The sequence below is a fragment of the Siphateles boraxobius genome, unplaced genomic scaffold (genome assembly GCF_051911475.1).
Source record: "Siphateles boraxobius isolate OS27281-9 unplaced genomic scaffold, OSU_SipBor_1 5, whole genome shotgun sequence".
Taxonomy (NCBI): Eukaryota; Metazoa; Chordata; class Actinopteri; order Cypriniformes; family Leuciscidae; genus Siphateles; species Siphateles boraxobius.
The window spans coordinates 34749508-34773634 of NW_027509141.1; the positions used below are offsets into that span (position 1 = coordinate 34749508).

A 24127-nucleotide genomic window follows, 5' to 3' on the forward strand; every position below is an offset into this window, starting at 1 on the left:
AAGGGGCGGGGCTACATAAGGCCTATACCTGGGAACTTTCATACCTGGGATCTTCAGGTTGAGATCACACACACTGCCAACACTAGACACAGACGCTGCTTTCTGACGGCGAGTGATGCTCTCGCGGATACGGCCTTCTCCGGTCACCCGAACGCTGAACGGACTTCCTGCAAACACAAACACACACGCAACAAAACGTAAGTCACAATGACAGGAGTAACATGCTAGAAGTCTCTTCAGCTCACCAAGAAGGCTTTTATTTGATCAAATATACAGTCAAAATGTGAAATATTATTACAGTTTAAAATGGCTGTTTTCTGTGTGAATGTATTGTAAAATGTTATTTATTTCAGTGATCAAAGTTTGAATTTTTAACATCGTTACTCCAGTCTTCAATGTCACATGATCCTTCAGAAATCCTTCTAATATGCTGATTTGCTCAAGAAACATTTATGATTATCATCAATGTTAAAAAGTTTAATTTTTTTTCAGGATTCGATGAATAGAACTTAAAAAAAGAACAGAGTTTATTTGAAATAGAAATCTTTTGTAACATTATACAGTTGTAATAGGAACGTAATGTAAATGTACAGTATATACTGTGCAATACGCTTACTACGCCATTTTGAATATTGTCTTTTGCCAAATAAATGTGTAAAAAAAGATGTACGCCATATTTGGAACACATTCTATACTATACTTATTCCATACATACTTATTCTTATTCTATCCCATACATACTTATTCCATACTACTCCATTACATAAATATTCCATTCCATACTTATTCTATACTTATAGAAGGTTTGAATGAAGTTGAGCATGTCAGTCTCTTACCAGGGACATGCTTTTCTGCAAACCATTTTGAATATTGTCTTTTGCCAAATAAATGTGTAAAAAAAAGATGCATGCCATATTTGGACCACATTCTATGCTATACTTATTCTATACATACTTTTTCCATACATACTTATTCCATACATACATACTTATTCAATTCCATACATACCTATTCTCATTCTATTCCCATACGTACTTATTCCATACATACCTATTCTCATTCTATTCCCATACGTACTTATTCCATACATACCTATTCTCATTCTATTCCCATACGTACTTATTCCATACATACCTATTCTCATTCTATTCCCATACGTACTTATTCCATACATACCTATTCTCATTCTATTCCCATACGTACTTATTCCATACATACCTATTCTCATTCTATTCCCATACGTACTTATTCCATACATACCTATTCTCATTCTATTCCCATACGTACTTATTCCATACATACCTATTCTCATTCTATTCCCATACGTACTTATTCCATACATACCTATTCTCATTCTATTCCCATACGTACTTATTCCATACATACCTATTCTCATTCTATTCCCATACGTACTTATTCCATACATACCTATTCTCATTCTATTCCCATACGTACTTATTCCATACATACCTATTCTCATTCTATTCCCATACGTACTTATTCCATACATACCTATTCTCATTCTATTCCCATACGTACTTATTCCATACATACCTATTCTCATTCTATTCCCATACGTACTTATTCCATACATACCTATTCTCATTCTATTCCCATACGTACTTATTCCATACATACCTATTCTCATTCTATTCCCATACGTACTTATTCCATACATACCTATTCTCATTCTATTCCCATACGTACTTATTCCATACATACCTATTCTCATTCTATTCCCATACGTACTCCCATACATACTTCCATACATACTTATTCCATACGTACTCATTCTCATTCTGTTCCATACGTACTCATTCTCATTCTTATTCCATACATTCTCATTCTTATTCCATACATTCTCATTCTTATTCCATACATTCTCATTCTTATTCCATACATTCTCATTCTTATTCCATACATTCTCATTCTCATTCCATTCCATACTCATTCCATTCCATACTCATTCCATTCCATACTCATTCCATTCCATACTCATTCCATTCCATACTCATTCCATTCCATACTTATAGAAGGTTTGAATGAAGTTGAGCATGTAAGTCTCTTACCAGGGACGTGCTCTTCTGCAAACCTGATGGACACGATGTAGGTGCCCGGCTCACTCGGACAATATGAGACGCCACAAGTGCCGTCCTCCATGTCTTCTGTCTGTATGTCCACCTTACTGGGACCCTCGATGGACAACGCCAAACCTCCATAACCTGTGAACACATTATCCCATTCAGGATTACCATAGATTAGATCAGTGTTTCCCAACCCTGTTCCTGGACACACACCAACACTACACATTCTGCATGTCTCCCTCATCTCACCCAAATATTTCTGGTCCTGGAGTCTCTACTAACTGAGTTGAATCAGGTGTGTTTGATTAGGAAGAGTTTGAGAACGTGTAGTGTTGGTGTGTCTTCAGGAACCGCGCTGGGAAAAACTGGATTACATGCATTAAAAATAAACAAACGCCTACTGGATGCATGAGAAATAAAAGCATTTGATTGTACAAGACTTGTTATGACAAGTTAAAAAGTGTGTGATATATTTTATATGAAGGACTAATTGTATAAATATTTGAAGTACTTTGGGTAAGTGGGAATAATATGCCGCTGTGGTACCAATTAAGACCCTAATTTTCCTTTATTTCCACCCTTGAGCCACTTTACACAACCTGTTTGGATTATATTCTTAGCAATTAAGTGAATTGGAGAGCTTGAAAAAACATCATTAAGGGCCAGATGTTTTAGCAGACGAGGTTTATTTAGCGCTTATGTAGTTCGATTAGGCGGGTTAGAAGGTTAGCTGCTCTTAACAGAAGTCAAGCTCTATGTTTAATGTTAATATCTTTGTTATGAAGGAAAAATGCGAGAGGAACCTCACACATTCTGTAAAGTGATGTTTATAACCTCAAATCCTTCAAGACAAGAGTGAATCACTGCTGAGGAATGAAGAGGAAATCCGTCAGCTCACATTTGAAGCCTCTTATTTGTGGGAAACGTTTGTATCCTCTGCTTTTGGGAAATAAATTGCTATGCGGCTGCAAGTTCAGGTTGCTTGGTGAAAACAGCCCACTCTCAATCTATGATATTTCATTCTCTACATATGGCTCAAGGTGGGGTTAAAGACTTAAATGTAATGTAATGAATTAAAGCTATTTATTTATACATAAGTCAATTACTATTATTATTATTAAATAAATTAAATACATATAACAATTATACAGATAAAGATAACATTATTTGTATTAAATAGATATTATATTAATAATGTGAGTATATTATAAAATGATGTAATAGTAGATAATTATGATAATATATAATGTTTTATTACAATATTATAATTATATATTAGTTATTGAATAATACAAATAATAATAAATAAGCTGTTATTAAATAGAATTATAATAATCAAATAAATAATTAACTATTATATAACATAGAATTATATTATTATATATTATAATGGTAGTTATTAGATAAAGAAAAAAATATTAAATAAATACTTAAGTATTTATTTAATATTTTTTTCTTTATCTAATAACTTATCTAATAACTACTATATATATATATATATATATATATATATATATAAAATAGCTATTGTTAAGTATTTATTGATTTTTTTTTCTTTTTCTAATAACTACCATTATAATCATAATCATTCTTATTACATAAAGATTATATTTTATTATAATATATTATAATAATGTAAAAGTTTATATATAACTATAGTAACAATAATTAAAAATCTATTTTAGTTATTAATTACAAAATTTTAATAAATAAAAAGATTAAATATATATAAAAGATCAACAAAAAAAATCTCTCACCAGCTTCCCTTGTGTCCACCACAAAGTCGGACATCTCAAAGGTGTTTCCCTCCACCAGCCCCTGTCCGAAGACCTTGACCCGGCTGGCGTCTCCAATCTCAGACTGGACCACCATGATGGTGATGGGGCTGTTAGAGACATGCTGTCCGTTCTTCTTGATGCTCACCAGGTGCTCGCCAACTTCCCTTGGGATGAAGGAAATGCCTGAAGAAGAAATGACCAACCATGTGTTATCCAAAACTAAATTCATAGCTTGCAAAAAGAATTTGTGAACAGACCCCAGACGTACCGATGTGGTTGTTGGGTTGTCTCTTGAGCAAACACGGCTCGTCGCGGCCAGAAGGGGCTTTAATGCTTGCGGTGAGAAGACTCAGATCCGTCTCGGTGATGTCCAGAGAGAAATCTGCAGCGGAGCCCAGCTTCACCTGGGACTTCCTCTTATTGTCTTCTGCAAAGTCAAGTCACCTTTATTTATACAGCACTGATTGTTACAAAGCAGCTTCACAGTAACAGAGAAAATAATAGCCACACTTATAAGGTTCATTAGTTAACATTAGTTAACATGAATTAGTAACGAACTATGCTTCTACAGCATTTATTCATCTTTGTTAATGTTAATTTCAACATTTATTAATACATTATTAAAATCAAGAGTTGTGTGTTAAAGGGGAAATGAAGCAGTCAATCAAGTTTACATGATTAACAAGATGGATTTCCACTATAATCAACAATTATATAAGAAACATGACAAATGTAAACATATAAAAGAAAAAATAAACACCGTTATATCTTTCTCGGCAAGGGCGCTGCCATTGTGACGTCACGGGGTTGGTTGGCTTTAAAGGCTCTGGGCTGAGTTCAGTAAAACGCAGTGAAAGACGGAGATGGAGAACGACGGAGATGGAGAACGACGGAGATGGAGAACGACGGAGATGGAGAACGACGGAGATGGAGAACGACGGAGATGGAGAACGACGGAGATGGAGAACGACGGAGATGGAGAAAGACGGAGATGGAGAACGACGGAGATGGAGAACGACGGAGATGGAGAACGACGGAGATGGAGAACGACGGAGATGGAGAAAGACGGAGATGGAGAAAGACGGAGATGGAGAAAGACGGAGATGGAGAAAGACGGAGATGGAGAACGACAGAGATGGAGAAAGACAGAGATGGAGAAAGACAGAGATGGAGAAAGACAGAGATGGAGAAAGATGGAGAAAGACAGAGATGGAGAACGACAGAGATGGAGAAAGATGGAGAACGACGGAGATGGAGAAAGACGGAGATGGAGAAAGACGGAGATGGAGAAAGACGGAGATGGAGAAAGACGGAGATGGAGAAAGACGGAGATGGAGAAAGACGGAGATGGAGAAAGACGGAGATGGAGAAAGACGGAGATGGAGAAAGACGGAGATGGAGAAAGACGGAGATGGAGAACGACGGAGATGGAGAACGACGGAGATGGAGAAAGACGGAGATGGAGAAAGACGGAGATGGAGAAAGACGGAGATGGAGAAAGACGGAGATGGAGAAAGACGGAGATGGAGAACGACGGAGATGGAGAACGACGGAGATGGAGAAAGACAGAGATGGAGAAAGACAGAGATGGAGAAAGACAGAGATGGAGAAAGACAGAGATGGAGAAAGACAGAGATGGAGAAAGACAGAGATGGAGAAAGACAGAGATGGAGAAAGACAGAGATGGAGAAAGACAGAGATGGAGAAAGACAGAGATGGAGAAAGACAGAGATGGAGAAAGACAGAGATGGAGAAAGACAGAGATGGAGAAAGACAGAGATAGAGAAAGACAGAGATGGAGAAAGACAGAGATGGAGAAAGACAGAGATGGAGAAAGACAGAGATAGAGAAAGACAGAGATGGAGAAAGACAGAGATGGAGAAAGACAGAGATGGAGAAAGACAGAGATAGAGAAAGACAGAGATAGAGAAAGACAGAGATGGAGAAAGACAGAGATAACGGAACAGAAGATCACCAACGGAACCAACAAACCCCGTTACGTAGGCTGTGATGGCTCACTCCAAAATGGCGACTCGCTAGCTAGATAGCGTCAGAAACTACGAAAATAATTGTCATATCTGTGGTTAACAACTTTTTAAAATAAAATTTTAGGCAAAGTGATTTTTCTAACATATGTAGCTACTACCAGTGCCAAAACATGGACGTTTCATTTCCCCTTTAACATTAGTTTAGTTTATGCACTGAACTAACTTGAACAAACTATGAAAAACTATTTTTATTAACTAACGTTAACAAAGATGAACGAATACGGTAACAAATGTATTGCTCATGGTTAGTTCATGTTAGTAAATAAATACATTAACTAATGAACCTTATTGTAAAGGATTACTAAAATAATCGGCACAACCGAGACAAAATTAATCAAATATGAGACAAATTCAAATTATGCTTTTTTTTTCTAAAAGCAAAATCAGGTCAACAAATGTCAAGTTCTAACGAAAGACGAGATGTGTACCTGTGACCCTGGCGGTGAAGGGGCTTCCAGCGATGTGCTTGTCATTATAGCGGACGAGTATGTTGTAGTCTCCTGGTAGTGTGGGCAGGTACGAGACGCTGCAAGTGCCGTCTTTGTTGTCCACACAGCTGATCTCAGCCTTCGACGGACCTTCAATGGCCAAATCCAGTCCGCCTGTGCAAAACACAAAATGATCATCTTTTTCTGGCAGTTTTCTGGCCAACATTAATGGGTAACACTTTACAATAAGGTTCATTAGTTAGCATGAAAGATTTATTAAAATCTTGTTAACATTAATGCACTGTGAACTTAAAATGAATGAACAGCTGAATTTTTATTAACTAACGTTAACAAAGATGTACAAATACAGTAACCAATGTATTGCTCGTGGTTAGTTAATGTTAGTTAATACATTAACTAATGAACCTTATAGTGAAGTGTTACCCATAATGCACTGTGTTTGTACACACCTTCAGAAGCATCTTCAGTGTAGATGGTGAACATGGCGGTTTTATTGGTGGTCCCGTAGACCAGACCCGGTCCATATGCGGTCACGTTAGGGCTGTTTGTGTTGTTGACGTAGAACTGCAGAGGGCTCTCTGAGAAAACATGCAACGCATTCAATAAAACCGCAGAAAACATGGATACAAAAGAATGGAAACATTATAATGAGGCAGAGCAGCTGCTGCACACGAGTGTTTGGAGAATTATAAATTATGAATAAATCTGAGAGGCGTTTTTGTACTAAAATGCATGTTATACTTTGAAAACATTTTATATAACATCTTATTTTCTTTTGATTTTGGGGTGAAAAATGACATGGACTGTTTTCATGCAATTCACAGAAATCTGGAGCAATTTCGCACACGCACACACACACACACACTTCAAAGGTTAGGAATATTTGAAAACATGCAACAAAATAAAATGTACATACGAATACAAAAAACTTAAAAAAATAAATCCAAATGAATAAAATGAATCAATTAAACCAAAACCTGGTTATAAATATAATGGGCAGTATTGTTGTATATACTATGCATGTCATTTTAATAATACAATTATTTTAAAAACATTTTTATATATAAATGCATTAACAATGAGCTTGTATAAACATTGATTTGAATAGATGTTTCACTACTGCTAGTATTGTTGTATATACTATGCATGTCATTTTAATAATCCATAAAAACCTAGCAGTGAAAAACCTATTCAAAACATTGCTATAAAAGCTCATTGTTAATGCTAACAGGTTATCCTCACAGGGCTTTAGACACTCCTAACAGAATAATTCAACTCTATAACACATTCTTCCTGCCTTATATGGAGAAACAAATCCATCGGATGAGGCTCGACTATCACATTCATGTGATGTTTACTGAGGTTACTGACGGCACTGGACCAGCGACTGGAAAACATGAAACTCCAGCCATAAAACAAGCACCTACATGAGGATCTGTACCCAACACACACCAGCTCCAAACACAGATTCCTCACGCCTGACGTCACCCATGAGATCTTTCACCACGCTAAATAAATCAGCACAATGAGTTTTTGTCCGCCCTCAGTCAACTTAAATCTATTCAAAAGGTGAAGCCTTCTCAACCTTCACACACACACACACTCCCATGGATCTCTGGGACAACGAAAGACCTTAAAACAAATCCTGACAGCACATTCATCACACAGATGAGATGAATCACTCATGCATGCTAAGTTTTTTTTTTAACCCATATTAATAACTTTCATCAGCACAAAACGAGATGTTTGTGATGTGTGTGTGTGTGTGTGTGTGTTAAACTGATTTGATGGTGTGCTGTGGTCCTGGACTCTGACCTGGGATGTGTGAGCCGTTGTATTTAATGTGCATTTCATGAAGTCCAGCCTCTGTGGGCGAGAACTTCACTGTGACCGTCCCGTCTTTGTTGTCGATGATCTCAGGCTGAGCGGTTTTACCTGACGGCATGTGAACCTCACCTGGAGGACAAACAAGTGTTCGGTTTATGCTTTTTGAACAAATATCACTGCAGTGACTAGTATGAAACACTTTATGAGTGACATTATTTTCATGATGACATTTCAAAAGTTGAAAAATGTATATATTTAGACATGCATACATGCACAGATACACACATGCATGCATATTTTCTTGAGAAAAAAAAAAATTACAACCATTTTTAGAACCATTAAGATATTTCAGATTTTTATGTTGGCATAATTTAAAAAAAGAAAGAAATTGTTTTGCACTACAGTAATAAGAATTTAGGGGGAAATTTCATAATGAAAAATATCTTAATCCAAAAAAATGCTTGATTTTTTGGGGGTGAAATATGACGCTGACATGAATTGTGTTTAAAAGATCTGCATTGAGAAGCACAAAACCCCTTAAGTTAAGAAAACCTTTAATGAATTTAACTCACGAGTAGCTAATAAGGGTTTTCTTTTGAAATCTCTCACCTGTGATTTCCCCCTTCCTCAACGTAAAGGGAATCACCATATCGAAAGGTCTGTATCCCGTCCCATTCACACTGTTCGCAGGGATATACCCGCCATCTGTAACCTGTGTAAAGGAGAAATCGGAGTAAATGAGAGCCGACGGTACAAACGCATCCGTTAGAACTGCTGTCAAACATTTCCATGTTTAGTCAAGTCTGTGCGATCCATTCTGAAAGCAAGAGCGCTGTGGACGAGAAAAGACATTAACAGCCCAGTGATTCAGCCACAGCAGAAGATAAACGTGTGTTAGACACGAAACCGAGGAAGACGAGACGGTGAAAAGCTGTGGTCGGCCCCCCCAGCACACCTGGCAAAGCAAAGCTGCCTGGAAAAGAGAGTGATAAAGAAGAAAAATCCCCAAACCGTGGTAAACATCTCAGAAATAAAGAAAATGATTGTGTGCATAGAATGAAACATGTCGAGACATCATCTAATATGAGCCCTGCACAGATAAATGACAAGGAGGGAGCATTACTGATAAACGACTCCTGATTTCACCTGGAGGGAATGAGGTAACCACAATGAGAAGAATTACAACTGTGTGTTAAGTTTAAGCACACATTAATAGATCCGTATCAAAAACAAAAGCTCCCATCATATACTTTATCAGCTAAAATATGCTCTAAGATGCTTCATTTCAGTCAATTTCAAAGCATCCTTTAGTTTAGAAGGCAATGCCAGAGTGACAACAATCGTTAAAAACAAGTTAAGTTACATTAAAGCCACTTTTTGTGTTACTTACACAACTGTTGTTTGGGGTCGGTAAGATTTTGTTTTTGTTTTGGAAGTCTATTCTGCTCACAAAGGCTGCGTTTATTTGATAAAAACCATTAAAAAGAGTGAAATTACAATTGAAAAATATCGGTTTTCTGTTTTAATAAATTTAAAGTATAAGCTGAATTTTTTAAATACATTACACCAGTCTTCAGTGTCACATGATCCTTCAAAAATCAGTATAATATGCTGGTTTGCTGCTCAAGAAATATTTCTTCCCGTTATCAATATTGAATACGGTCGTGCTGTTTAATATCGACCTCAAAACCTTTGAAGGGTAGAGTGTATTTTCAGAGTTTTACAGATCTGCTTTGTGGTTTTCTTAAACTATGCAGGCAGAAAGCAGCAGCACATGAACCGCATAACGGTTCTGAGGTTAATTTCAGAATAATGAGCAATTTAAAACTGGTGTTCAATCCAAACAAAACTATGTCAGTCTAAACACTCAGGCGTCGAGTTTCCCTCTGCTTCTGTCATCAATGAAACGCACTAGTGGGAAAACCAGAGTGTGTTCAAGACTAATCAACGAGACGAGGAGGAAATAGAGGCCGATGAGCCATGAATAACCATTCCAACCATTTCCTGCAAAAAAAAACGAAGCTTGGTTGGTCAAAAACAAGGAAAAACTGAACAGAAACCCCTTGACCAACACAAAGAGGTGACAGGGTGGTGTGTGTGTTCAGGAAGCTGGAGGTCAGTGCAAAGCCTGGAAGAGAGCGAACGCTGACGGGAGTGTGTGACTGGGCTGAGACGTGTGTGTCTTTGTACCCAGGGCTGGAAGCCGAGGCCTGGTGCTGTCTGTTGCTGTTGGACCGACTGCTGCTGCATCATGGGAATTTCATCCGTTGCCTGGGAAATGATATGTATGGACATGAAACTTCAGATGCATGAGGAACATAAAAGAACACAGTCAACACAGGCACTCAAACACAGATTGTAAATTGTGCCAATCCCGTTGTACATTTGTTCTTGTAGCTGTTGTGGTAACAAAACTCCATGTGTTTTTATAACTGATAGTGTAGATATAAACATGTTTACAGTTCAGGCTAGATTCTTCACACAGTTGTGAGTCAACGCTGAGAATGTAGGGCTACAAGATTCCCATTTTCTACTTGCATCTTTTCAGAGAAAATTGTGATTTATTTATTTTTAAATCCATGTTTGTGGCACAATTTGTCCAAAATATGTTGTGATTTTATATCAATATGACTATGAAGTAATAATAATACAAAATAAAAGTAATAATTATTACTATCAATAATTTCACTTTCGTTATTATGCATTTGAATAGTTTTGAATTATAATAAACACATATTTAACAAGAAATGCTACTAATATATTTTACTGTAAAATTAAAAAATAAAGAACAATAAGATCATTTTACAGTACAACTTATATTGAAATAATAATATTATATATTTTTTTCATTTTCGAATGTCAAGCCACCCAGCTTTAATTTTGGCAACAAAAATTAACTATATATTAAATTGAATTAAAAAGGCCATAATGCAATTTAATTTTTATTCTGATTTATCGTTCAGCACTTAGAATGCATTATGTTTTGAATTGTGTTATGAATTACGCTCTGACGCAGTCTGGAACACAAAGATGCATGAAATCAAGCTTGTGTTGCTAGAAGCGTTTGCATGTGTTCTCATATGCATGTTTCAGGCCTAAATCAAAACCTTACTCTTAACATCACAAGATATGAAAACATTAATGAAATAAGTGTGATCATTTGTCTTGATAATGCAAAGAAACGACATCTTAATTCAGGAACCCCCCCTCCGAGCTCAAAAGAATGAAGTCCAGATGAGGATATGATGACAAATCACTGAACCTTAAAAACGGGCCCGTATCTATTGCAGCTTCTTAAAAACCTAAAGTCTCTCCAATATGGTTCTCTTTAAGAGAGCAAGAGCTGATGTTATCACGGTTTGCTTCTCACCATGACTTTGAAGGGGCTCCTGGGGATGTTCTCCCCCCCAAACCGCACGTAAATAACGTAGTTCCCGGGCTTCGGCGCCGTGTAGAAGATGTCAAAGGTCCCGTCCTCGTTCTCGATTACATCAGCTTCCACCTCAGTGCCGTCAGGAGTGACCACAATGCAGGAGACCTTCCCCTTCCCGGCTCCTTTAGCGTTCACCACAAACCCAACCTCCTCTCCAATACCAATGGTTGGCCCAATGCCAGGTCCTGGAGAACATGGAAGATTTGTTTTGATGTAAAAGTTTTCAATAGATTTTCAAGTTAATTTTTCTTGATTTTAATGTATTCTTCTCTCACCGATCCAAGTTTTTTGTGTGTTTTTCAAAAAATCTGCACTGTTACTATGTGTAACTGGATCCTTTTGATCAGACCGCTTGGTCAAGATTCATAAATATTAATATTAGGGCCGTCAAGCAATTAATTTTTAATCTAATTAATTACACGAAGTGATTATAAATTAACCTACTGCAATTAATCATCAAATTTTGCTGAGAAATTACCCCCCAAAGATAATTTTAAGTCATTTTGTTCAATGAGAAAAGCATCAAATAAACATTACGAAAAGTAGCTTTAGAAATTTTTTATTTTTATTTGTTTCAACATAGAATTTTTTGCACACAAACTTTTAGGCTTTAACGGCCATTTAAAATATAAATTCTGTCATCATTTAAGCTATCCTTTTAATGTTTTTTTTAATTAATATGGTCAAAAAAAATTAAATGATATGATACATTAAATAAGAAACTTAAACTCTTAGTAGGTGGCGGTAAATGTCTAAATGATTAAATGAAGTCATTCATGTAAGATTTGTTTCGTTGAAACGGCTAACTCATTCAGGAATGAAGTAAATAGTTCTGTTTATAAATGAGTAATTGAATTATTGATTCAAACATATATACATATATACACACAAAATATCCATTAGCTGTGTGTGTCCTAACAGTCTAGAAACCCCGTACAAAATGAGTGTAGACTTACCCGTGACCGTACACTTGCTGGCGTCTCCTGTAGTGGTCGCTCTCACTCTATATGGAGAAGTTGGGATCTCGTCTCCACCATATTTGATTACAATAGTGTAACGGCCCACCTTGTCTGGCACATAAGACACTTTATAGGTTCCATCCCGGTTGTCCTGAATGTTGGCTTTCTTGGATTTACCATCCTGATCCTGAAACGCATGACAAAACGATATAAAAATACAGCAGGACCAGCTCAAACCTCCTGGAACAGAGACCGCAGATGTGGAGGTCCACAGATGAACTGAGAAGCTGTTTAAAAACACTAAAAGACAGAGACGAGCTTCATCAACAAGAAACGGGATGGAGGAGGAAGAGGTTAAATTTCCCCCTGGATTTCCTGCTGCAGTTTGGCTTTCATTAGACGTTCAATCATCTCACTGCTGGCCTGCCGCATTGGTCGTAGGGCATGTATTTGGAGTCCAAATGGAGAAATCAAAGCTAATCCTGCATAACTGGAGCAGTAACTTCTCAAAAGATAAAATAACATGCTGCATCCAAGAGAAAGATGTAGGAAAGATAAATTTTGCAATATGCAGCTATGTGGTATTTGTGGATCCTTATTCATCTTTTCCATTGTAAGTCAGAAACTGAATCCAAATGTGAGTTTACAGTCTTTTGGCTGATTGAAAACATTCTACTTAAAATCTACATAAATTTAAGATATAATAAAAATGAAATAAATAAATAAATATATATATATATATATATATATATATACTTTTTATTATATCATATTTTTATCTTAAATTGATGTAGAATGTTTATATATATATATATAACATAATAATAAATATAAAAAATATTACATTATCTTAATATATACAGTATATATGTATGTGTATATAGATTAGACATACATATTTAGTATTATAATTTAAAAAGCTTAATTGTATATATACAGTATATGTATACATACACACATATACTAAAATATATATAGAGTATTATATGTACACATAAATACACACACATATACACACACACACTTTTATTCTATATATTTTATAATATCTGTGTGTCTGCAATCTAATCTAATAGATGGATGTATGAAAGTATGATGTATGATTTATGATGTATGAAATATATGCAACTATGTGGATCTTTTCTATTGAATGTCAGAAACTGAATCCATATGTAATTTTACAGTCTGTTGGCTGATTGAAAACGTTCTACTTCAAATCAACCTTAAAAAAAAAAACTCATTAATATCAATCAGCGATATTCAAACTTGAATCCGTTTCTTCAAAACAACAAGAGGACAAGCCTGAACTTGTCGGTACTCACAGTGATCTGCACGGACAGCTGGCCTTCACCGGCATCCTTGGCATCGATGGTGAACTCGACTGGAAAGCTGGCGGAGAGACCCGTGGTCAGGCCGGGGCCGCTGGCACGCACTTTACTGGCATCATGAGTGGGCTGAACGCGCAGTTTGAACGGACTGTAAGAGATATTTGAAAGATGGATGATGACATCTGTGACTAGAGTCTGATAACAGTAGTGAATCTAACACAAGTACCTGCGTGGAACTTCCTCGTCTGCGTATTTAACCGCGACAGAGTACGAGCCCTCGACGGACGGAGTGTATGCCACCGTGTGTGTGCCGTCACCATTGTCTGTAACGTTTACTGGTTCAGCCAAACCTGCAAACAACAACTTGGTTACAGTAATACAAAACATTCAGGAGTATAACCAGTACTGTACTATGTGTATTATTACTATACTATACACAACATTCACTATTCTACAGTCATTTTTAGTACCCAAATGACCTTACTTTAATACTGCATTCCTTAATGCAATGTTTCTGACTTTCTGTGGCTAGAGTGATGAATGAACCAGAAGTAATATTAACTACGATTTTTAACACATCTTATTTAATCGGCTTGCCAAATACAAAAGAACCATATTATTTCACTAAACTAAACATGCAACACCGTGAGAATGACAACGCATCATAATACTGCTAGAAACATTTATTGTTGCATACAATTTAAAAAAAATAGAAAAAAATAAAAAAAATTATGTTTCAATGAATGAATGAATGAATGAATGAATGAATGTTTAACTATATACACTGTGTGGCAATGCTAGTATTTATGAACAAAGCCTCCCAAAAAGAAAATAATAAATATAAATAATCAAAATGTATAAGTATATACTTCGCAGCAAGCTAGTATTTAATTCAGAGCAAAATCAAATAAAATACATAAATGTATAAATCCGAATGCGTTTTTACCTTTAGGTCCAGTTATGGCTACAGACAGAGGAGCGACACCAGCTTTACTGCAGTCCACAATGAAGGACTGTGGGATTTTAGCTCGCACTCCAGAACCAACACCGGGTCCAGAAATCTTCACCTTACTGGAGTCAACAACATCCTTTACGGGCACTTTGAACGGGCTTCCTATAATGCAAGCACAAAGATAAAACACTTTCAGATTCAGACATCGATTAGTGTGTCCATGCAAGCTAATGCAACTCAAATGGAGCGATTATAAGATAAGACGTGTGCACAAGGCATATAAAAACAGGAAGCAGGAGAAAATAAAAAATAAAAATCAAGGCCTTCAGCCAATTCTAATGAGTAATAATAATAACAACAATAATTCAAACAAGATTTTAGATGCTAGCATGTTTTATTTATTGCTATATAGTTGCTTATGCGTTCTGAAAGAGTTTGGGCTTTACAAGTCCGTAGTCTGATTAATCTCAACTCGTCTCTGTCATCCTCTAAAATATTGCTCTAGCAAGATCTATACACTTGATTTAAACAATCTGCATCCATGTGGGAGAATCACACTATGTGGTCTTGGCACACTGAATGTTTTCAATGAAACACGAGCCCATAATGTCCACCAGTGAGAATGTGGTAGCTCTCCTCAGATACGGGAGATCTTGTGTAAAACTAATGGAAACAAATTTGCAGGATAGTTCAAGTAGTTTTGCAGGGGTAAACCAGGACTCCAGTTAAAAACACGCTCCAGTAATGCTTACTTCAGGTCTGTGTAAGGGTTAATGTACCTGGAATGTGTTGTCCTCCATATGTTATGTTGACATCGTACAGACCAGGAACAAACGGGGTGTATTCCACATTACAGCTGCCATCTTTGTTATCTTTGCAGGACATTTTAGACTCTGATGGGCCTTCTACGGTTATTCCCAAACCACCAATACCAGCTCCTCTGTACGGATCAGAAGAAGGTTATTTTATTTTCTTGGTAGTATACAGAACAATATCTCCAATAGTGTTCAAAAGAAGTCTAGTATGCTCACCAAAAGTTTGCATTTATTTAATAAAAAAAACACTGATGAAATATTACAATTTGTAATGCACATGAAATATTACAATTTGTAATGCACATGAAATGGCATTTGCAATGCATTTAATTTCCAAGTTAAGCTATTAAAGGAATAGTACACAAAGATATCAATTATGTCATTAAAATAAAAGATTATACTTTTATATTTCATTTGATGTAAACTATTGTTTTAAAACTGGTGTTCTAATTATATTTCATTTGATGTAAACTATTGTTTTAAAACTGGTGTTCTAATTATATATGTTCCAATTTTGGGGTCGTCGATAATTTCTCAATAAGGCTACATCAAAAATACAGTAAAACAGCTTTCTTAAATAACTTTGTGAATATATAGTAAACTGTGATTTATTCCTGTGATCAAAGCTGTAATTTTTAGCATCATTACTCCAGTATTCAGGGTCACATGATCCTTCAGAAATCATTCTAATCTGCTCATTTCTGATTTGCTGCTCATTTCTAATTATCAAAGTTGAAAACAGTTGTGCTGCTTAATTGTTTTGTGGAATCATTTGATGAATATAAAATTTAAAGAACAGCATTTATTTGAAATATTTTGTAACATTATAAAATATCTTTAGTCTCACTTTTGAATGCATCCTTGCTAAATAAAAGTATACATTTCGTAACCGAAATTTTTTTATTTATCTTACTGACCCGAAACTTCTGAACCATAGTGTAGGGATCTATTATAATAAAAATAGGAAATGTAAGAAGCTCTGACACCTGGTGATGATTGAGAACTTGTTGTGTTTGTCAGTCAGTGCTTCTTCTAGACCCGGGCCCTTGGCCTGCACACGCGAGGGGTCACATCCCTCTCCCACCCCGACCTGGAACGGGCTCTTAGGAACCGGAGTCTCGTCGTACAGAAGCTCCACACTGTGGACCCCTGCATCAAGCAGACAAGAGAAAATTCACACTCAGTACGAGGACTTGAAAGCTTGTTTCTTAGAAGCTGAGTTCAGAGGTAGCAACTGTGACATCCAAGTGATGGGGAAAAATTGCTTCAAAATGTATTATCATATTTCTTGCTCTCTTTTATCATGCATGCCTTAAAGATATGTATTGTAATTGAAATCCACAGTTGCAAATAGATAGTGTGATAAAACAAACACTTAAATGTGTATTTTGGATGTTTTCTTTCCACTAGTCTGATCCAACTGTTCCAAAACCGCCCAATCTGTCAAATGCATGAAAGAACAATGCCTTTCCTGTAGTCTCTTTAGTGCCTTAATCAATCATTGCCGTGCCGTCGCTGAGACACATGAGCCTTTCACCTCATAAATGTGACCAAATTAGCTGTATATCCTTGAAAGCTTTATTGCAGTTCTTCAAAATACACAAACTGCACAAGATGAAACCTGTAGCATTCCTGTAGCTTATAATTGCGAACAAATGACCTGATAAAACGTATAGCTTGCATTGCATTCATCTTGTTGCTTTGGATAAAAGCATCAGCTAAGTGTATAAATATAAATGTAAACCAGTGATTGTTAGGAAGAAACATTTTTAAGTAGAATGCTGTGCATTATACCGTTCTCAAATGGTGTGTATTCCACGTTGTAAGTGCCATCGCCGTTGTCACTGATGGCGCAGTCTGTAGAAGCACCTGATGGGTTCTTCACATGAGCTTTAATGTGTTTCCCACCAGTTTTGGTCAAAGCTCGTGCATCCACCGTGAAGTTAGTCGTGGCTTCTCTGAAAACTCCTGCAGACCAGAGAAGAAAAACACACAAAGATGAGAGCATTGACTTCACTGAAGACATTTGTCTTTCTAAAAATGGCATCGCTTATAGGCATCTTTTTGCTTAAGGTGCAAATCTACAAACACAAATAGATATAGTGTGATAAAATAAACACTTAAATGTGTATTTTGGATATATTCTTTCAACTAGCCTGAAAGGCAACAAGTTATGGAGGCAAAAAAGTCCAAAACGAAAGCCAAAGGAAAGAAGGTCCATTGATTCATGGAAGCCAACATCACCAAGAAAAAATCGTAAAGAAAAATATTTTCAGAAACGTTTCCATTGGCTACAAGGAATATGACGCATTTGTCCTTACAAGTGAACATGAATTGGCTTTTGTAACCCATTTAGTATCTTGATATTCAATGAGAAAACCTTTGATTTTGGACGTCAATACCTTCTCCAGCAACTCCTGGTCCAAACACCTTCACTTTGCTGGTATCAACAGCTGGATCCACGTTCACTTTGGCAGGGAAGTTGGGAACAGTCTTCCCTCCGTACTTCAACTGTAGCGTGTACATGCCCGCAGTCAGCGGGATGTAGGTGACCGTGTAAGTCCCGTCCTTGTTGTCCAGAACTTCAGTCTTGGCTTTCGCTCCAGAATCAGACTCTGCCTCCAGCGTCAACTGTCCAGGTCCAGCTTTGGTGCAGTCGACGTTCAGCACGCTGATCTCGCCAACCTTGCCTCGTTTCAGCCCGGAGCCGGACGCCACCACTTTGGTGGGATCATAGGGGTACTGGATGTCAGCGTGGAAAGGCGAGCCGGGAATATGGACGTCCTCGAAGAGAATGTTAACTAGGTATTCTCCGGGTTCGGTGGGGAGGTACGACACAGAGCAGGTGCCGTCGCCATTGTCAGAGCACTCAATTTTAGCTTCAGTTGGACCCTCGACGGTGAGGCCGAGTCCACCGGTGCCGGCGCCCTTGGTGTCGATGGTAAATTCAGCAGGATTTGCTACAAGACCACCCTTTAATCCTTGACCAAACGCCTTAACCTGTACAGACAGAAGTACATTGTAACCATTTTTTGGTAACACTTTCGATAGTCCACTTTAGACATTCTACTAACTATTAGTAACTTTGCAGTTACATGTCAACTAACTGTCATTAGAGTATTAGTAGACTGTCTGCTTATATCTGCTAACATTTTATTTTGTTGGACCCCCAAAAGATATTCTACTGACTATAAGTAACTTAGCAACTAAAAGTCAACTTGTTCTCCTAACCCGAACCCTAACACCTAACCATAACCTAACAGTCTACTGACTGTCTACTACAGTCTACTAATACCATAATGAGAGTTAGTTGACATGTAGTTGAAAAGTTACTTATAGTTAGTAGAATGTCTAAAGTGACTATCAAAATAAAGTGTAACCCATTTTTTTTTTTTTTTGCCTTCTAGGCGCGTCGAAAGAACACCATAGACAAGTACAAATCCACAAGGGAAAATCTCAGAGTAAAACTGGGAGTTGTGAAAAATATGATACCAGTGTTTTGCCGGATGAAAAGTTTATCTATGGATCATCTTTTTACTCTTTTAATTCATTTTATAACGGTTTTAATTTGACTTTTGTGATTACTCAAAAAGGAATTAAAATAAAGCACTTTGAATTGCCAAAGTGTATGAAATGTGCTCTATAAATAAACTTGTCTTGCCTTGTAAAATAAATTGAATCATGCTTTGGTTTCTACATACTTTGCTGGGATCAGGAGGCAGCATGGCTTCAACTGGGAAAGGACTTCCAGGCACTGGATTGCCATCATAGATGACCTCCACCACGTAAACACCCTCCTCTTTGGGTATGTACTTCACCAGACTGGCTCCTTTCCCAGGCTCCACCAAGCAGGGCACGGACTTCCCCGATGGGCTGGTGATCTTGACTTCCAGTTTGCCCTGTCCACCCGCTCCACTTGTACCAATGGCAAACTCTTGGTCTTCACCCACTTGCACTCCTGAAATAAAACATTAAACATTTTTGTTAATAAAAAATAAAAAAACCTAAAAAATAAAAATTCTGGTTCAAAAAAATGTAAGGAGAAAAAAAAAAAATGAATTAAATAAAACTATAACAATAAATAAACTTGATTTTCCATTCCATCCAGTTGTATCTTGGATTAAATTTAAAATAAATAAATGCCTCAATAAAATATTATATCATATTATATTATATATTTGAAGTGCAATTTTCCAGGCTAACGACTTGGATCTTATTAAAACAAAATAATTAATTCAAATAAACAATTTAAGTAAACAAGTAGTAAATAAGACAATAAATAAGTAAAAAAACATTCAATATTCCATTAACTCCACTTTTATCTTGGATTAAAACTAAAAATAAATAACTAAGACATATATTATATGAGACATACGATTTTCCAGGCCATCGACTTTGATCTTGTCAAGGTCAAGCGGAGCCGCAACACCAACAGCGAAGGGGCTTTTAGAAATCGGGTCACCACCAAAGGTCACGGTTATCACCATCTCCCCCTAAATTGGTACAGCAAACCAGAATTATGATGCCAGAAGATAAATCTTGAAATATGTCCAATTTGCCCATTTAACTTCTTTAAACTGCTTGTACATCTGTGGCTCGCCACTGCAGACCTCTACCTGCTGAACTGGCGTGTACTTGACAGTCTGGGAATAGTCATAGTTGTCAATGATCTCAAAGTCTTGGACAGGCTGTCCTTTATTAGGTCCGGAAAACTGAACATTCAGAGGAGCTTTGCCAGCTCCTTTGGTGTAAACGGTGAAGTGTGTTGGTTTTCCGCTCTCCACACCTGAGACGCCGCATGGGAAAGTTGAACGAGAGACATGAGTCATCCAATTAAACCCAGATTCTTGATAAGATCAAACCGTTTAACAACAAACCTGCTCGGGCGAGTCCTGGTCCCTCTGCTTTCACTTTGGAGGCGTCATGTGAAGGATCCACTTTAACACGGAATGGACTGACCGGAATTTCCTGAATTTTAAATGAACACCAAACGTTTGTAAAAGGATTCAAAAATCGTTTTTTCTACTAATCTCTATGGTGGTCACTCACTTGATCAGTAAAAAGGACTTTGATTGTGAGCCGTCCCGCTCCAGGAGGAACATATTTGACAGTGATGGTGTCATTGGCATTGGGAATGATGTCAAAATAAACATCCTCTTCCTTCTCACTGATAACATTAGCATCACACTTGATTCCAACACTTATATCACCTGAAAGATAGATAGATATATTGTTTTATTTAATGCCATGTCAGCATCTAAGGCTATTTTCATGGCAAACATTCAATTACAAAAATACAAATTCACCTGAAAGAAAAACTGTGTATAATTCACACATGAAACCGCAGTGATTTAGGTGTACGCAGTAAACATGCATTACCTTCTCCAGCTTCTGTGCAGTCCACGGTAAAGTGTGTCGGCTCGTGAGCTTTCAGGCCGGTTCTCTCGATTCCTGGGCCAAACACTTTCACTTTCTGTGGGTGGCTTCCCTTTCCGACATTCACCTACAGGAATAAAGTCTCCTGAATGTTAATTACAGCAAGTAATGTTACTAGGGAATGAGAAAACGCACACACACAGCTAAAAGTCTTCATTGCACATTCCGAAAAAGAAAAATGCAAATCAAGTCATTTGATGATTTTTCAGGGTGCATAACAAATTGCTTTGACAGACAATTAGTATTAAAGTTAGTATTTGAGATTTTTACCAATTAGTCATTTTTCCACTTCATTCAAGACAACTGGAAAAATACAAATGAAACTCAAACTCACATAAATCACACGACGACATTAAAACATATGAAGTATTAGAATTTATTGAAGGTGACATTTTAAAAACATGAATTCAGTCATGAATCAAACATTTAAATGCTTTATGAAAGTCCCTTTTCCCCTCCGCACACATTAACATGTTAGTACTTCGTTTGAACGCTGCATTTTTCCAGAGTCTTTAACATTTAGTGTTTGCATGAGCAGTCAAGTAAAAGCAAGTTCTGTTCTTAAACTAAGCAGTGAGTTTGCTTTGTGAAATGGACTGTAAGGACCACAAAAGCATGATTATACAGTGACATGAACAAATGTTCACGTTGAACTCTGTAACACTATACTTATAAACGAGCACTCCTTTATATATCCATGCTCGCACTTAACATTTGTCATTATTAGTTCAGTCATAACGTTCTTTGTTATTTATTATAAATAAATAATTTCTATATTAAATCAAGTTTGATTGTATTTTTCAGTTTCATTCTTGACTTCTGGAAAAAAGCAACTGCTTGCAAACACCACAATACAACATTTTACAATCATCGAATTAGTCAGTGTTAAAGTTTAATACAGTTTTCTACTGTGCAAAATTAATATGTCTGAAAATAACTTTCAAATCACAAACTTGTGCTTTTGTAGTAACAGAAGCAATATTGGACAATTCTCTTAATGAGAGATAAAACAGACGAAAGCATTAGTTAAACTGATTTTTTTTTCAACAAAAGGTATTGAATTTGATCTGATTTCTGATTAAAAATGTGATTAAGTAGCAAAAAATATATGTTTGCCAGTACTAAAAAAAATATTTTCTTAATCTTAAGAAACATGCAATGTAATGACAAATTAGCACTAGTAAACATTTTTTGTAATCATTTATCCTTGCGTTTTATTTCCTAAAGCCAGATTACCAATGTGATGTACCACATTAAGCATAAAACAAAACAAAATGAACAGCTGAAATTATTTGACAGAAAAGCAGTGGCGCTCCATAACGTAGGTGGTTATGATGATGACAGGTTTATATTTGGCAGTCGGAGTGTTAAGAGCATCAGCTTTAGTTAGTATGATAAGCTGCTCTACTGTGTTAGTACGGACAGATGAAGTCTCTTTTGTGTGTGTGTTAGCGGTTATGACCTCTGACTCTGTTGGTCTTACCCTGAAGGGGCTGTTGGGTACACTGACCCCTCCCCAGGTCACAGCCAGCGTGTGCTTGATGGCGGAGGTCGGGGTGTATGAGCAGGAGTAGACGTTATCTCCTTTACTCTTCACCTTCACATCGATGGGGACGCCATTTGCATCCTGGGAAAACGAACCACATTAAAATGCAACATGAGTGAAGGTTCAACTCGCATTCAGTGCACACACTCATTAGCTGATGCTCGATCAAACCTGTGCAATGATTTTCAGGGGTCCGTTTCCCGCATCTTTGGCCTCGACGGTGAACTCAACGGGCTTGTTTATGATACAGCCGGACTTCTCCAATCCCGGGCCATAAGCCCTGACCTACAAACACGTCAAGAACATATGAGAAAAACAAAACGTTTTTTCAGTTCGTCATCCATGATAACCTAATAAATGTCTGTGTCAAAGTACTTAATTTTGGTTTTACTGGTTGTTTGCAATACACCTGGGGGGTTTGCATTTTAAATATATATTAAATTAAAAAAAAAAAACATTTACATAGAAATTACAATGAGGATTGAGATTCCCACTGATATTATAACTTCACAATTAATGCAATTTTTAAAAAATATTATTGAAATTGTGGCAATGTGTAGTACCAATTCTAATTAAAAAAATGTACAATAAAGAGAACACTAATAATAATTACAAAAAGTCAGGGGAAAAAAATCAGGATATACTACAATAATGAGTAATTGTGATGGAAATGTGCTTAATTGTCATGAAAATATATATTTTTTAAATGTTGGTGTATATATGAAGTATATGAGTTTTTTGCACCGCATTTACCTGGTTAGAGTTGTTGGCTTTGTTATCAGGGACGATGTAGGCCATGAAGGGACTGTCTTCGATGTCTTCATCATCACACATGACATGCACGGCGTACTCGCCTGATTCAGTGGGCCAGTACTTCACATTACACGAGCCGTCATTTTGATCTTCACACTCAATCCGGGCCTGAGACGGACCCTCAATGGCGAAGCCTACAGAAATAAAAGTATTTAGATCACAGGCTGGGGACTCCTGAGCTAAATGTGTCTACAGTAAACGTCTGAGCTGATCTGATGTGGAAAAAAGCTCCTGTAACCTCACCGAGGACTCCGATGTCAGTCCCGATAGATTCGGCCACAAAGTCCGCAGACTTGCCCACACTGCCTCCCTCCAGACCCGGTCCCCACGCACGGATCTTCTGGGGCCCGGCTTCATTGCCCACCTGAACCTCGAAAGGGCTGGACACAAGAAAACGTCACATATGTACAGAGAGTTCATGTCCAGACAAGACTTCAATGCAAAAATCAAAAGAAAAACAAATAAGAAATTATATTTTGCATATTGTAGGACCTTTAAAAAATTCATGCATTTAATTTTTGAAAAATGTGACATTATTTCTGTAAAAATAAACAAATGTTGATAAATATTTTATGAGATGCAAATTTTTTATATTTAAATTGTGGCAATGCAATCCATGCACTGCAGATTTAAACAATTAAAAAAATAAACATTTAGAA

General features: G+C 36.9%; 1 protein-coding gene across 2 annotated transcripts in view; it reads right to left on the minus strand.

Annotated features, from left to right (window-relative positions):
- The window catches only part of flnba (filamin B a), a 76936-nt gene that overhangs the window by 15374 nt on the left and 37435 nt on the right, over window positions 1–24127 (minus strand). Inside the window, exons 10-37 of one of the 2 annotated variants that reach the window (XM_077204171.1) lie at window positions 23712–23848; window positions 23409–23602; window positions 22827–22940; window positions 22593–22736; window positions 21053–21176; window positions 20723–20883; window positions 20551–20641; window positions 20290–20459; window positions 20049–20166; window positions 19375–19631; window positions 18076–18673; window positions 17468–17641; window positions 16660–16822; window positions 15638–15798; window positions 14853–15020; window positions 14133–14256; window positions 13901–14054; window positions 12576–12765; window positions 11557–11804; window positions 10377–10457; window positions 8796–8898; window positions 8175–8315; window positions 6809–6937; window positions 6339–6512; window positions 4131–4289; window positions 3842–4045; window positions 2070–2222; window positions 45–167 (exon numbers count right to left, since the gene is read on the minus strand). In XM_077204171.1, the coding sequence (XP_077060286.1) occupies window positions 45–167; window positions 2070–2222; window positions 3842–4045; window positions 4131–4289; window positions 6339–6512; window positions 6809–6937; window positions 8175–8315; window positions 8796–8898; window positions 10377–10457; window positions 11557–11804; window positions 12576–12765; window positions 13901–14054; window positions 14133–14256; window positions 14853–15020; window positions 15638–15798; window positions 16660–16822; window positions 17468–17641; window positions 18076–18673; window positions 19375–19631; window positions 20049–20166; window positions 20290–20459; window positions 20551–20641; window positions 20723–20883; window positions 21053–21176; window positions 22593–22736; window positions 22827–22940; window positions 23409–23602; window positions 23712–23848 (4757 nt within the window). The remainder of the gene's footprint in view (window positions 1–44; window positions 168–2069; window positions 2223–3841; window positions 4046–4130; window positions 4290–6338; window positions 6513–6808; window positions 6938–8174; window positions 8316–8795; window positions 8899–10376; window positions 10458–11556; window positions 11805–12575; window positions 12766–13900; window positions 14055–14132; window positions 14257–14852; window positions 15021–15637; window positions 15799–16659; window positions 16823–17467; window positions 17642–18075; window positions 18674–19374; window positions 19632–20048; window positions 20167–20289; window positions 20460–20550; window positions 20642–20722; window positions 20884–21052; window positions 21177–22592; window positions 22737–22826; window positions 22941–23408; window positions 23603–23711; window positions 23849–24127) is intronic. The other variant, XM_077204172.1, reaches the window with a different exon arrangement.